Source organism: Neofelis nebulosa, chromosome X (assembly GCF_028018385.1).
Source record: "Neofelis nebulosa isolate mNeoNeb1 chromosome X, mNeoNeb1.pri, whole genome shotgun sequence".
NCBI classification, from domain to species: Eukaryota; Metazoa; Chordata; class Mammalia; order Carnivora; family Felidae; genus Neofelis; species Neofelis nebulosa.
Window position 1 is genome coordinate 111,240,237 of NC_080800.1, and position 14,078 is coordinate 111,254,314.

A 14,078-nucleotide genomic window follows, 5' to 3' on the forward strand; every position below is an offset into this window, starting at 1 on the left:
AAGATGTTTTCAGGGTCCCAAGCCCAAATAAGGCCGAGGCGCCATCGACGCAGAGAAAGACGAGCCCCATCTTCAGCAGGCAGCGGTTGCTTGGCTTCAGCCTGTGGTTGCCATGTGGGAACGTGGCCCGGTGTGGCCACGTCTTGCAGAGTTTTCGAGAGAAGCTAGAAATCCGGAATCTGGATTATTTGCGTGAACCCTCTTAATGTTTTGAGTGTGTGCAACTACGTTAAAAACATTTTCATCAAACAAAAGATATCTGTGAAAATCTCAGTTCTGTCGACCTCTACCGGTTATCCCTCTTGTTCGTGTGAAAGTTTCACAGTCGAGAGGGAGTTGGTATCGCACATGGTAGCTTCAGTCATAAATTTAAGTCAGTTACAGGTTTACACAGAAAATGATGCATTTCCAAGGCCACAATAAATTATACTTATTCTTGGTAGCATGACTAGAGGTAAAGTGGCATGCTTGAAAATTTCTTCCCTTACAGGGACACTTGTTTAGGCTCAGCCAACTAAGGCTGTGTGTGTGCACGTGCACACATATTGCAATTTATCCATCTGCACAACTGGCTCCCCAAAGAAGCCATTTACGTTAATGGCATTGTTTCTTAAGTATTTGGAATCTTAATTCTTTAAAAAAAGTTTTGTAATGGATTTTAAATGTTTTCCTTTTTTTCATAGTGATAATTCACAGGTATTCCAAGCTGACACGTTAACAACTAGAAGAAATAGCACAACGCTTATGACCCAACAATGTCTGGTAAGAAAATGCTTGTAGCAGCCTCACTTGGCCAAGACTTGTGCAGTTGGTTTTAACTAGTGCTTCTCAAACTTGAGTGTGCATCTGGAAGGCTTATTAAAATAGACTACTGGCCCTCAACCCCAGAGTTTCTGATTCTGGAGATCTGGGGCGGGACCTGAGAATTTGTATTTCTAACAAGTTCCCAATTTGAGAAACACAGCTCTAAACATCACTGAAGGAAAAATAAACACGGTGACTACAGTTATGATTGCTTTGCTGCAGCTGCAGCAGAGTTAACTTTTAAATCCCATGTGGATTTAACATTGAGATTTGTTCTTATGTATAAGACCATCTGGCTTCCAATTTTTAAAAGAATGTTCTAATTTTGAGAGGAAAATTTGCAGGCTCTCTTAAGAATAGTTTTTAGGCTTTTAGTTTGACTTTTATCTCACATTTATCTTGAATTGAAAATAAAGTTTGTTTTTCATGGTGTTAAAATGTAATCTCTAAATTATTACTCTCACTTAACTAATTATCCTATAAATGTAGGTGATAGCTTGTAGATCAGTAAACCAAAATGAACAAATGATTTACTAAATGAATCTCTTTATCGATGTGAAATTCGTATAATATACAGTTAACTAATTGAAAAGTATTCAATTCAGGGGCATTTAGTGCATTTACAGTGTTGTTCAACTACTGCCTCTCTGGTTTCAAAAAGCACACACTCTTATCTTGTTTTCCAGGTTGAAGGCTTTCAGTCTTTCATCACTGAGTATGATATTACCTATAGGTTTTGGTAAATGCCCTCTATCATGTTAGGGAGGTTCCTTTCTATTCCTACGTACTTGAGTATTTTTATCATCAAAGCATTGGATTGTTTCAAACGCTTTTCCTGCATCTATTGAAATAATCATGTGGTTTTTCCCCCCTCTGTTCTTTTAACATGATGCATTACATTGATTTTCTTTTATGGAACCACATTTGCATTCCTAGGATAAATCCCACTTGGTCTTGCTGTATGATCCTTTTAATGTACTATTGGATTTGGTTTGCTATTGTTGAGAATTTTTCCATTTGTATTCTTCATACGCAATGTTGGTCTGTAGTTTTCTTTTCTTGTAGTGTCTTTGCTGGCTTTGGTATCAGGGTAATGCTGATCTCATAGAATGTGTCAGGAAATGTTCCTCCTCTTCTATTTTTGGAAGAGTTTGAGTAGGATTGGTGTTGATTCTTCTTTAAATGTTTGGTAAAATTCACCAGTGAAGCTATATCTGACTTTTCTTTGTTGGGAGGGTTTTGAAACAGATTCTATCTCTGTACTTGTTTACAGATCTATTGAGGTTTCCTATTTTTTCTTGAGTTTGTTTGGTAATTTATGTGATTTTTAGGTATTTGTCCATTTCTTCTAGATTACCTAATTTGTTGACGTATAGTTGTTCATAGATTTCTCTTACGTGATTTTTTAGTGAAATGTTATAGCTTGGAACCCGTTTTAAAATAATGCCTCCTGATCTTGCAACTGGGTATTTTCCTCTTTGTAGAATGGTATCCAATATTATTTCCCCCAATGCACTAATATACCAGGAAAAAAATAGAATTGTTCGTTAAACAAATCTTCCTGCTTTTACTCATTCATTTATTTACTCATTCATTTAACAATATTTATTGACTGCTTGCTTCTCCATCAAAGCCCTCCCTACCTATTCACTCTTCTTTTCTACTTAGCCAAGCCAACAAATATTTTTAGGAACCTCCTATGTATTAAGCCCTGATCTAGTTGCCAGAGAGATCTAACCTAGTTTGAGGGGTTGAGGGAGGAAATGACCTCTCTTAGTTGAGATCTTACTGATGTGTAGGAGTTAGCTAGCTTGGGATATGGACTATAGGAGCAGACAGTACTCCAGGTAAAAAATGACACGTGTAAAAGCCTGGAAATGAAAAGGAGTATGGTGTGTAGAGAATTTGAAAGAAGTGCATTCTAGCTAAAGTGGAAGTAAGGATGAAGTGGGGAGAGATGACATTGATTGGACACATAGATTAGTGCACAATCTCGTAGGGCCTTCCAAGTCGTGCTAAAGATTTTTCACTTTGTCCTTCTAAGGTCAATGTGAAGCCACTGAAGAATTCTAAGTCTGGGACTGACATGACCAGATTTGCATCTTTGAAAGACTACCCTGGCTGCAAAGCGGTAAGTAGATTGGAAGTGGGCAAAAGGAAATACAGGATGATCAGATAGGAGGCAGCTGCGGTGACCCTGGCTACTGCGATGGCCGTGAGCATGGAGGAGAGCAGGAGATTCGGGAGATATTTGAAAGGTAGACTCAATTGTTGATAAATTTGGTGGAGGGTGGGCAACGGTGGAGGCAAGGATGACTGCTAGGCCTCTGGCTTGGGCAGTTGATGGGTCGGTGGGGCCACAGAAGAAGGGAACATTGGCAGAAGAATGGATTTGGAGGGAAGACGAGTTTAGTGTTGGACATGTTAAATTTGAAGTTCTCTGGGATCTCTAAGTGAAGATGTTAGTTGTACTGATCTCAGTACCACTGAGTTTGAAGCTCAGTTTGAAGGAACAGTTTGAAGCCCAGGATAGAGATCTGAGCTAAAGACACATGTTTAGGCACCATCACTGGATCGTTAATTAAAGCTCTGGGAATGCATGCTATGACCTATGCAGAAAGTATAAAAGAAGAAAAGAGGCTACAGGAAACAGCTTTAAAGATCACCAGTAGTACCATGAAAAGACACGGAAAAGTATTAAGTTATATGCTATCGAGTGGCCAGAGAGCAAGTACTTAAGTAATACTTAAGTATTAAGTTATAAAGACTGAAGGATGTCCTTTGAGTTACCAAAATGGAGATTATTAATGAATTTCTTGTATTTGAAAGCAAATTCTGTGGAGAGAGGGGTGGGGTGAAATGAAGCCAGATTGGATTGGGTTGAAGAATGACTGAGAAGAAAAGACTTACAAATGGCATCGTATATACTAGCTTGGTTATTCGGGTACACGTTACCCTTTCTATGTGCTAATTTCCTCATCTGTAAAATGGGAATGTAACTGTATCTGCCTCATAGGTTTGTTGAAGTGAGTACATTAATCAGTGTGAAATATATCCATAAAACTGGAAGAAAAAGAGAAACTTACAGAACATAGCACAACAATGTGAATATACTTGACACCACTGAACTGGTACATTTACACACAGTTAAGATGGTAAATTTTATGTTATGTGTATTTTAACATAGTTTAAAGGGGGAAAATGCTCACAGCACGTAAAAAAAAAATCAGTGTAAAGCACTCAGCACAGCATTGACACATACTAAGTGCTCCACAAATATTATTAATTTGTTTAGTTTTATTAGTAATGGTACATATGTAGAACAGACATGTACCTGGCATTTTTTTAAATGCATAATTTTCCTTTGGAATTCTAGGCTTTTAATTTGCATAACGTTCAGTTTAATATAATGTGTGTTTTAAAACAAACCATCTTATATAACAGGTTGTGTTTGGCACAACTGACGTCATTTACACTTACCTGATGACAGGAGTTTCAAGGCTTATTGGTTTCACTTGCTGTAACAGCATGATGCATGAGGTTTTATTTTGTTCAAAGTCTGCACTTCATTATTATTGTGAGACTTATGTAGGTTTATACTTGCTTTTGGGATAGATAGGCCGAATTGTCTAGGAGAATGACAGATAGTTGGGATGCTTTTGGCAGAAGTAACAAAATCCAGTTAGAAGCAGCTTAAACTCTAAGGGAATTTATTATCTCCAATAACAAGAAGTCTTAAGGAAAGGAGCTTCCAGGGTCGGTTAATTCAGTGGCTCAGTGATGTCATCAGACACCCAGGTTCCTTCCGTCTTTCCACTCTGCTACCCTCAGCAGCCTCACTAAACTTTGTACCTAGTAATTAGACGTAGGGTTCAGAATCCTATGTATAGCATGAGCTTGCATGTATTTACAGATGTCGAGAAGGATATGTGTCAATCTATCAGTAGTTATTTCTGGAGCATGGAATTATAGGAAGACTATTAACTTATAGCATTTCTATACTATTTGCTTTTCACAAAGCATCAACAATACAGGTGTTTTCATTTCCTTTTTTTAAATTTTTTGTAATGTTTATTCATTTTTGAAAGAGAGAGACAGAGCACAAGCAGGGGTGGGGCGGAGAGAGAAGGGGACACAGAATCCGAAGCAGGCTCCAGGCTCCGAGCTGTCAGCACAGAGCCCGACACTGGGCTCGGACTCACGATCCGCGAGATCATGACCTGAGCCGAAGTCGGACGCTCAACCGACTGAGCCACCCAGGCGCCCCCAGGTGTTTTCATTTCTAGCTGATATATCACATCACAAATTAGAAACATCATTCTTGAAAAAATACATGTATTATTGAGTGATAACATGAATCATAAGTTTAAGGGTCCTACCCTATACTGGACTGTCCTTAAAATTGGCGTGGCAAGAACCTAGAGTAGCCAAGTTCATACAGACAGAAAGTAGAATGGTGGCTGCCAGGGGCTAGGAGGAGGGTGGAATGAAAAGTATTTAATGGGTATAGAGTTTCGCTTTTGCAAGATGAAAAGAGTTCTGGATACTGGTTGCACAACAATATGAATGTACTTAACACCATTGAACTGTAGATTTAAAAGTGGTTAAGATGGGAAGTTTTATGTGTATTTTATCACCATTAAAATTTCTCAGGGGCACCTGAGTGGCTCAGTCGGTTAAGCGTCCGACTTCGGCTCAGGTCAGGATCTCACAGTTCATGAGTTCAAGCCCCACGTCGGGCTCTGTGCTGACAGCTCAGAGCCTGGAGCCCACTTCAGACAGGGCTGTGTCTCCCTCTGTCTGCCCCTCCGCTGCTTGCACTCTGTCTCTTGCATTGTCTCAAAAATAAATAAACATTTTTTAAAAATTTTTAAAAAATTTTTTCATGTATTTCAGTGAAGGTGAAAGTGTTTTAGGAAAAATTGCAGTGGTAGAAGGTATTGAAGAACAATGGGTGCCCTTTAACATGCAGATAAAGATGTATATTTCCAAACCTTGTAAAAATCTGCTGTCTCACAATTATTTTCTGAATTAAATGCCAATATTTTCCTCCCCACTCTCAGAAAATCACTCCACCCCACTTCTGATGATCAGAAACTTGAGGCCCTCTTTTTTTCTTTTAAAGTAGGCTCCACGCCTAGCATGGAGCCCGATCTGGGGCCCAAACTCACAACCCCAAGATCAAGACCCGAGCTGAGATCGAGTCAGATGCTTCACCAACTGAGCCACCCAGGTGCCCCCTGAGGCCTTCTTCTGACTGTGGGGACCATGCCGTCCCCCCAAATTATCCCTTCGCTGTATCTCCAGGGTTTGCATGCCTGTTCCCCACCCTTCCCCTAGGAATTCACTTCCTGGCACCCCTGTTTAATTTGGTTTAGCTACATCTCCTCATCTCTACCCCCACCTTCTCAAAACAGAGCAGGAGAAATATTTCATCTTCCTCTTGGAAATGATTGTGCTTTTCTTGAGCAGTTTGTCCATTTTAATGTCATGACTACTGATATTTGTCTGATTAGGGTTTGCTTTTCACATTGGCAACTACAAACTAAATTTAATTTATGGCCCACCCAGTAGTGAGTGTATAATACATTCCTGGCCCTGCTTTATGCTCGGTCTTGCTAGCCTGCATTCAATTCATGTTCAGAATCAGTCACTGCAGGAACTAGGCAGAGGCATTCGTAAACACAGCACACAACTCTTGTTCAGGATTTTTTAAGTGCTTTATCTCTAGTAACTACAGAAGGAAAATGGGTTAAAATTAGCAACTGTAGTCAAGTTAAAATTCTTTCCAAAGAATTTGATGTCTTTACAATATTAATTTTCTGTGGTTTCTCTTTTAAATGGAAATGAGCTTGATCTTTCTTATCGTAATTCCTTCACTGGAGGTAATGCTTGGGAATCAGCTTCACCCAGCACCCACCCCAACGCCCCTCCTCCTCCCCACCCCCATGACATCATTCCTTGGTGCTGATACTCTTGCTTCCTCCCAAGGACTTTTTCCCCCTAGAGTGTGAGAGAAAGGCACAATGAGAAATTGATACAAAAGATACCAGTGAGGTTTATTGAGATCTCAGGAAATGCTTTATTTCTATTTTAGTACCTTGTTTCGTGTAGTAAAATTATCTAAGGTAATTCCCTTGCAAACACCACCTGTAGTACTTAACCTGTGGGAGATTCTCTTCCAAAAGCCTTCTTTTCTCCATTTCATTTTCCATGTCATTCCTAAAAGAATCAGCCAAGTCCAGTCCACATTTTGTCCAGTGTAAGAACCTTCCTGTGGCTAATGATTCAAATCCTACCTTCCCGAGACATTCACACTACATTCCTGTTGATCTCCTCAGTTGCAGTCAGGCAGTCTTCTTAGGATTTCCTAGATAAAGTTTTCCAATATGAAATTCTTTTTTTTTTTTTACAAATTTTATTTTTTTAAGTTTATTTATTTATTTTGAAAGAGAGAGCAAGTGTGCACAAGCAAGCAGGGGAGGGGCAGAGAGAGAGGGAGAGAATCCCAAGCAGGCTCTGCACTGTCAGCACAGAGCCCAATGCAGGGCTTGAACTCACAAAACAGAAGATCAAGGCCTGAGCCAAAACCAAAAGTCAGACACTTAACCGACCCAGCCACCCAGGCACCCCACAATGGGAAATTCTAGGCCTTTACCTGAAACTAACCAGTTTCTTCCCAACCCTTAGATATCAATTAAAAATAATCTCTTCTGGGAAGTCTTTCATAGTTCAGAACAGTTTGCCACACCATGCAATTCTCTTATTTTGTTTTTAATAATATGTCGTCATAATGCAGCTCAAGTACCGTAATTTCTTTATATAGAGCATATGTATATATTTACATTCAGCTTAGCGTGTTTTTCCAATTAGATTATAAATCTTATAAACCTGAGTGTTTCACATTTTATATTACCTTTCTGGGCATTTGAATGATGACAGTATGAGAATCAGTAGCATGAATTAAATGTATTAAAATTCTGCTTGTTCAAAGTGTGTGTGGGGGGGGGTGTGGGTGCGTGTGTGTATTTGATGGGGTTTTTTTAGGGGCAAACCTATATTTTCAGTTTTGGTGCATGTCACTGTATAACAACTTCTCAGTGATCAATGCTAATAAAGGGAAGCATTGGGGGAGAATATCCAAAACTGTGGCTAAATCACAATATTTTCTGCTTGCTTTGGAGAGTCGATTATTTTCATAGTATTCTCTAAGAATGGGCATACAGTTTTTTTAAATTAGTAATCATATCTAATGTTGGAGAGAGAGGAGGAGATTGATGTTCTCATACACTGCTAGACAGTAAATCTGTATAAGCTTTCTGGAGGGCAGTTTGGCAGTGTGTATCAACAGCCTTGTGATCCAGAAATTCCATCTCTATGAATTTCTCCTAAAGAATTCATTAAGGAAATGTGCAAAGATTAGCTTAAAGGTTATTATCACAACATTATTTATAAGAGTAAGCAAAAAAATGTGGCAACAGTATGCATGTCCAACAAGAGGGAATAGGTTAAATGAATATGCCTTCATTATCTGAGTTTGAATCCCAGTTCTAGCAATTACTAGCTGTATGAACTTGAGCAAGTTGCCTAATTTCTCTGGCCCTCACTTTTCTCATCTTCTTTAAAATTTTTTTTTAACTTGATTTATTTTGAGAGAGAAATCAAGCAAGGGAGGAGCAGAGAGAGAGAGAGAGAGAGAGAGAGAATCCCAAGCAGGTTCCTCACCATCAGCATGGAGCCCGACGTGGGGCTTGAATCCATGAACCATGAGATCATGACCTGAGCCCAAACCAACAGTCGGGAGTTTAAACACCTGAGCCACCCAGGCACCCCTCACTTTTCTAATGTTTAAAATGGGGACAATATTGGGGTGCCTGGGTGGCTTAGTTGGTTAAGCGTCTGACTTTGGCTCAGGTCATGATCTGCCAGCTCGTGAGCTTGAGCCCCGCATCAGGCTCTGTGCTGACAGCTCAGAGCCTGGAGCCTGCTTCGGATTCTGTGTCTCCCTCTCTCTCTCTGCCCCTCCCTGACTTGTGCTCTGTCTCTCTGTCTCAAAAAATAAATACACATTAAAATTTTAAAAAATAAAACGGGGACAATAATAATGTCTACGTAAGGGGTTGTGAGAATTGAGTGAAATAAGACATGCCTGGCATATAATGGGTGCTTCCTATTATGGTACATTCATATAATATTCAGCCTTTAAAAATGGTATTGCAGGGGTCGCCTGGGTGGCTCAGTCAGTTAAGCATCCAACTCTTGATTTGGGCTCAGGTCATGATCTCATGGTTCATGAGTTCGAGCCCTGCGTTGGGCTCCTCACTAACAACACAGAGCCTGCTTGGGATTCTCTCTCTCCCTCGCTGTCCGTCTCTCAAAAAATAAATAGACTTTGAAAAATAAAACGATAAAAACGGGGTTGCTGGTAGGGTGCCTGGCTGGCTCAGTCAATAGATCATGTGACTCTTGATCTCTGGGTCATAAGTTCAAGCCCCACGTTGGGTGTGGAACCTACTTAAAAATTAAAAAAAAAAAATCGGGGCGCCTGGGTGGCTCAGTCGGTTAAGCGTCCGACTTCAGCTCAGGTCACGATCTCACAGTCCGTGGGTTCGAGCCCCGCATCGGGCTCTGGGCTGATGGCTCAGAGCCTGGAGCCTGCTTCCGATTCTGTGTCTCCCTCTCTCTCTGCTCCTCCCCTGTTCATGCTCTGTCTCTCTCTGTCTCAAAAATAAATAAACGTTAAAAAAAAATTTTTTTAATAAAAAGAATAATAATAAAAATGGTATTGCAGGTGAATTTTAACATGGAAAGATATGTGGAATATATTAGGTTATTTTTATTTTATTTCGACAGTAAAAATGCAGTTTATTCACCTGTTTATGAGACAGTGTATAAGAGGCAAAGTGTTTCACATCATAGATTTCACTTCTAACTCCTTGAACTGTTCATTTCTTTCACTAAAAGGAGAGACTAGAGGCGCCTGAGTGGCTTAGTCAGTTAAGTGTCCAACTCTTGATTTGGGCTCAGGTTGTGATCACCTGGTTCATGAGATTGAGCCCCACTTTGGGCTCTGCACTGACAGTGCTAGCTCTCTCTCTCTCAAAACAAATAAGTAAACATTTTTTTACAAAAATACAATACAAGGAGAGGCTAATGGGGAAATGCCAGGCTAAAATAAGGTCGGGGTGGGGAGGCAGTGCTAAGGTCATCCTCATAGGGATAGGCACAAAGGGGCTTTTAGTCGCAAGCTGATTTTCTAGAACTGGTACTGGAAGCACAGGAGCACCACTTCTGGATGTTCATACTTCATTCAGCTCCACCACACAGCCACAGCAGCACCTTCTGGTAGCTGCCCTTGCTGTCTCCCTGGATGTGGTAGTGCAGGGACATGCCATGCTTTCTCTTGAATTCAGACGTAATTTTTAACATGTCCCCTTGCTTCACTTGTGGACACCCATGATTCTAATCAGGGCCTTATCATGAACCCTCTTGCCCTTTAGGAAATCACACAATTAGTCATCAAAATAGGGGGGCTTGTTCTGAATACATTGGACCAGGTTCAGAAAAGCATTTTCCAGGTCTCCTTTGACCTACTCCTTGATCATAAGGGCTGTAGCTCTTGTACCTTTCAAATTCTTTCTGGAGGTGACACACACTTGCTTGGTCATGGTTCTGATCCCCTTGAGAACATCAGTCTCTTTCCTCTTTACCCCAGCATTAGAGATCATAGGCATCTAGGGTCAAACAGTTCGTAATCAATGAGCCATCCTCGGCTCCTCTACCCTTTGCAAGGGCAAACAGGGGCTTGCAGAAGTCACCAGATGTGTTGGAAAGAAGGTCCTTCTCCAGATCAGTCTTGTGCATTTCCTTGTAGACTGCTAATTGGTCCTTGAGCAGATGATCTCAGTGAGGGAGTCCTCATCAGTCCTCAGCACCTTCATGGGGGGAGGCATTCAGCTTGGAAGCCTCATACTGAGCAGGTGTTTTCAGTAGGCCCCAAATCACCTTCTCTAGGTGGCCAGTGGAGGCTGAGTTCAATGCTGATGCAAATTCCTTTTTGGCCCTTCTCTGGTAGGCGAAGGCAATATTCTGTCTCTCCTCATTGCTGCGGTTGGTCAATATATTGATGGCAGTGACCTCATCCACACCTTTAGTCTTGATGCCATTTCATTGTTCAAAGGATTCTGCTCAGCATCCACTTGGTGTATGTTTTGACCATCCTGTGTGCATTTGGGGACTGTAGAGGGGTCACCCTCCAAGCTGAATTTGTGCAGAATTTCGAGAACAGTAGACATTCTGATAAGATGCTGGCCCAGAAGCTGAAAGCTGCGAGCATCCCCAGATGCAGAGCCAGAATATATTAAATTATAAAGAAAAAAAATACCCAAACCACAAAACAGTATGTGTGGTAGGATCCAGGTCTGGAAAAATAAACACTGAGATATTTGCTATGGTCATGTCTGGATGGTGGGTGTTGCTAGGTTTTTTCCCATTATATTTTATACTGAGTATAAAGATAAAGTATAAAGATACTGAGTATATCTTGTTTTATCATGAGAAAAAAGTGAGTCAGTTTCCGTTGAAAAAAAAAAGATCAGGATGAATAGGTGGTGCACAGAGGGTTTTTAGGGCATTGAAACTACTCAGTCCAATACTGTAATGATGGATATGGGCCATTATATGTATGTCCAAGTCCATAGGGTGTATAACATGGAGAGTGAACCCTAATGTAAACTAGGAGCTTTGGGTGGTGGTGACATGTTAATTTAGGTTCAGCTATTACAACAATTTACCACTTGCGTTCAGATTTTGATGGTGGGAGAAGCCATGCTTATGTGAGAGGAGAGGAAATCTCTATACCTTCCACTCCGTTTTGCTGTGAACCTAAAACTGTTTAAAAAAATAGTCTATTACAAATAAATTAGTTAAAAGATCACATGGGGAAAACAATGAAGAATGCTGGGTAGGAAGGAATAGATATATCCGAGTCTTATAAAGCTACCATATATAATCCCAGTTGTTGTTGATATGTTATTAAACATTGAATTCTAGAAATATTTGATGATGGTAGTGATAATGGTGGTAGTGGTAGTAATAGGCACCATTTACTGAGCACATACTATGTGCCAGGTGTTCTGTTAAGCATATCACATGTATTATTGCCATTATCACAGTTCATACAAATAGGTGCTTGAAAGAGAAAGTCTTGTTACATTGTTCATAACACTATTCCATATAATAATAAAATGTCCAACATATCCCTTTTATGCAAGTTTCATGGAGAAAAGTTTCCTGACTTTGGCAAGAAGGGTCACCTAGTAGCCTTATTGATTTGAATTAGGAATTTTCTTGAACTGTCAACTGTGGTACATGCTTAGAACAGGCTAGTCTGAATTTCTGGCCGGTCAGCAGTCATGGGCTCTTCAATACCTCCTTCTTTATACCCATCCTCTGGATAGAGAGTGAACCAGGCTCCAGGCTGATGAATATCTGAGTGTGTCTCTTCCAAAGTTAAATAGACAATGCTGTTAGGTATCATCTGCTCGTCTGTGTATACTAAAGTAGATCATTTTGCCACAGTCCAAATTTTTTGAGTGTGTCATTCAAGGCTTTCCAGCATCTTTGCCCTCTCGACCTCGGAATCTTCCATCCCTCCAGAGATACCTGGTGTTGCACTCGCACGAAACTAACAATCTTTCCTAAAACACATTTCCTAAAACATGCTGTATACTTTCCCTTTTCTATTGCTTATGCTGTCAAACTCCTTGTCCTATGAGTCCCAACTCAAATGCCACCTTGTGCCTTATCTGTCTCCTGTCTCCCACTCCCTGTGCCCATTCCCTTAATCTTTGCTTTCTATTCCCACCCCGCTTTGCCTCTATCTCACACGTATTTCCTTGTCTCTCATATAATAATTTGCTTTCGTGTCTGGATTGGAAGGTGTCTGAGTGTAATAACTATGACTTATTAGTTTTTCTTTTAATCTTTCCTTCCCCTCTGAGCAGAAAAGCAGTTCCTTAAACCTAATAAGGGCCCAGTAAATATTGAAATACTTAATGGTTAGCCCTATTTGTCTGTCAGTGAATTATTATAATGAAGTAGTTGTGGCTGTCAAATGTAATTTAGATATAGTGAATTTTCAGTTACTGCACATCACTTTTCTATTCTTACTTCTCGACCTTTGCTGTTTCCTCCACCGTCCAGCAGATGATTAGGAAAAAGCAAACTGGTTTTAATATTTTCTTTTTTTTTTATTGGCAAATATTTATTTTTTTATTTTTTATTTTTTATTTTTATTTATTTATTTATTTGTTTGTTTTTTTAATATATGAAATTTACTGTCAAATTGGTTTCCATACAACACCCAGTGCTCATCCCAAAAGGTGCCCTCCTCAATACCCATCACCCATCCTACCCTCCCTCCCACCCCCCATCAACCCTCAGTTTGTTCTCAGTTTTTAACAGTCTCTTATGCTTTGGATCTCTCCCACTCTAACCTCTTTTTTTTTTTTTCCTTCCCCTCCCCCATGGGTTTCTGTTACATTTCTCAGGATCCACATAAGAGTGAAACCATATGGTATCTGTCTTTCTCTGTATGGCTTATTTCACTTAGCATCACACTCTCCAGTTCCATCCACGTTGCTACAAAAGGCCATATTTCATTTTTTCTCATTGCCACGTAGTATTCCATTGTGTATATAAACCACAATTTCTTTATCCATTCATCAGTTGATGGACATTTAGGCTCTTTCCATAATTTGGCTATTGTTGAGAGTGCTGCTATCAACATTGGGGTACAAGTGCCCCTATGCATCAGTACTCCTCTATCCCTTGGATAAATTCCTAGCAGTGCTATTGCTGGGTCATAGGGTAGGTCTATTTTTAATTTTCTGAGGAACCTCCACACTGCTTTCCAGAGCGGCTGCACCAATTTGCATTCCCACCAACAGTGCAAGAGGGTTCCTGTTTCTCCACATCCTCTCCGGCATCTGTAGTCTCCTGATTTGTTCATTTTGGCCACTCTGACTGGCGTGAGGTGATATCTGAGTGTGGTTTTGATTTGTATTTCCCTGATAAGGAGCGACGTTGAACATCTTTTCATGTGCCTGTTGGCCATCCGGATGTCTTCTTTAGAGAAGTGTCTATTCATGTTTTCTGCCCATTTCTTCACTGGGTTATTTGTTTTTCGGGTGTGGAGTTTGGTGAGCTCTTTACAGATTTTGGATACTAGCCCTTTGTCCGATATGTCATTTGCAAATATCTTTTCCCATTCC

The 14,078-nt window shown here is 40.3% G+C and overlaps 1 protein-coding gene and 1 pseudogene across 13 annotated transcripts in view; one reads left to right on the plus strand and one right to left on the minus strand.

Moving 5' to 3' along the window:
• LOC131502876 (P2R1A-PPP2R2A-interacting phosphatase regulator 1-like) overlaps positions 1–14,078 on the plus strand; it is a 110,064-nt gene that overhangs the window by 5,569 nt on the left and 90,417 nt on the right. For all 13 annotated transcript variants that reach the window (XR_009257228.1, XM_058714013.1, XM_058714015.1 and 10 more), the window contains exons 3-4: positions 684–762; positions 2,849–2,935. Coding sequence is in view for 12 of the 13 variants with exons in the window: in XM_058714013.1 (XP_058569996.1) it covers positions 684–762; positions 2,849–2,935 (166 nt within the window). In the remaining variant the exon portion in view is untranslated. The remainder of the gene's footprint in view (positions 1–683; positions 763–2,848; positions 2,936–14,078) is intronic.
• Positions 10,111–11,176, minus strand: LOC131502875 (annexin A2-like; annotated as a pseudogene).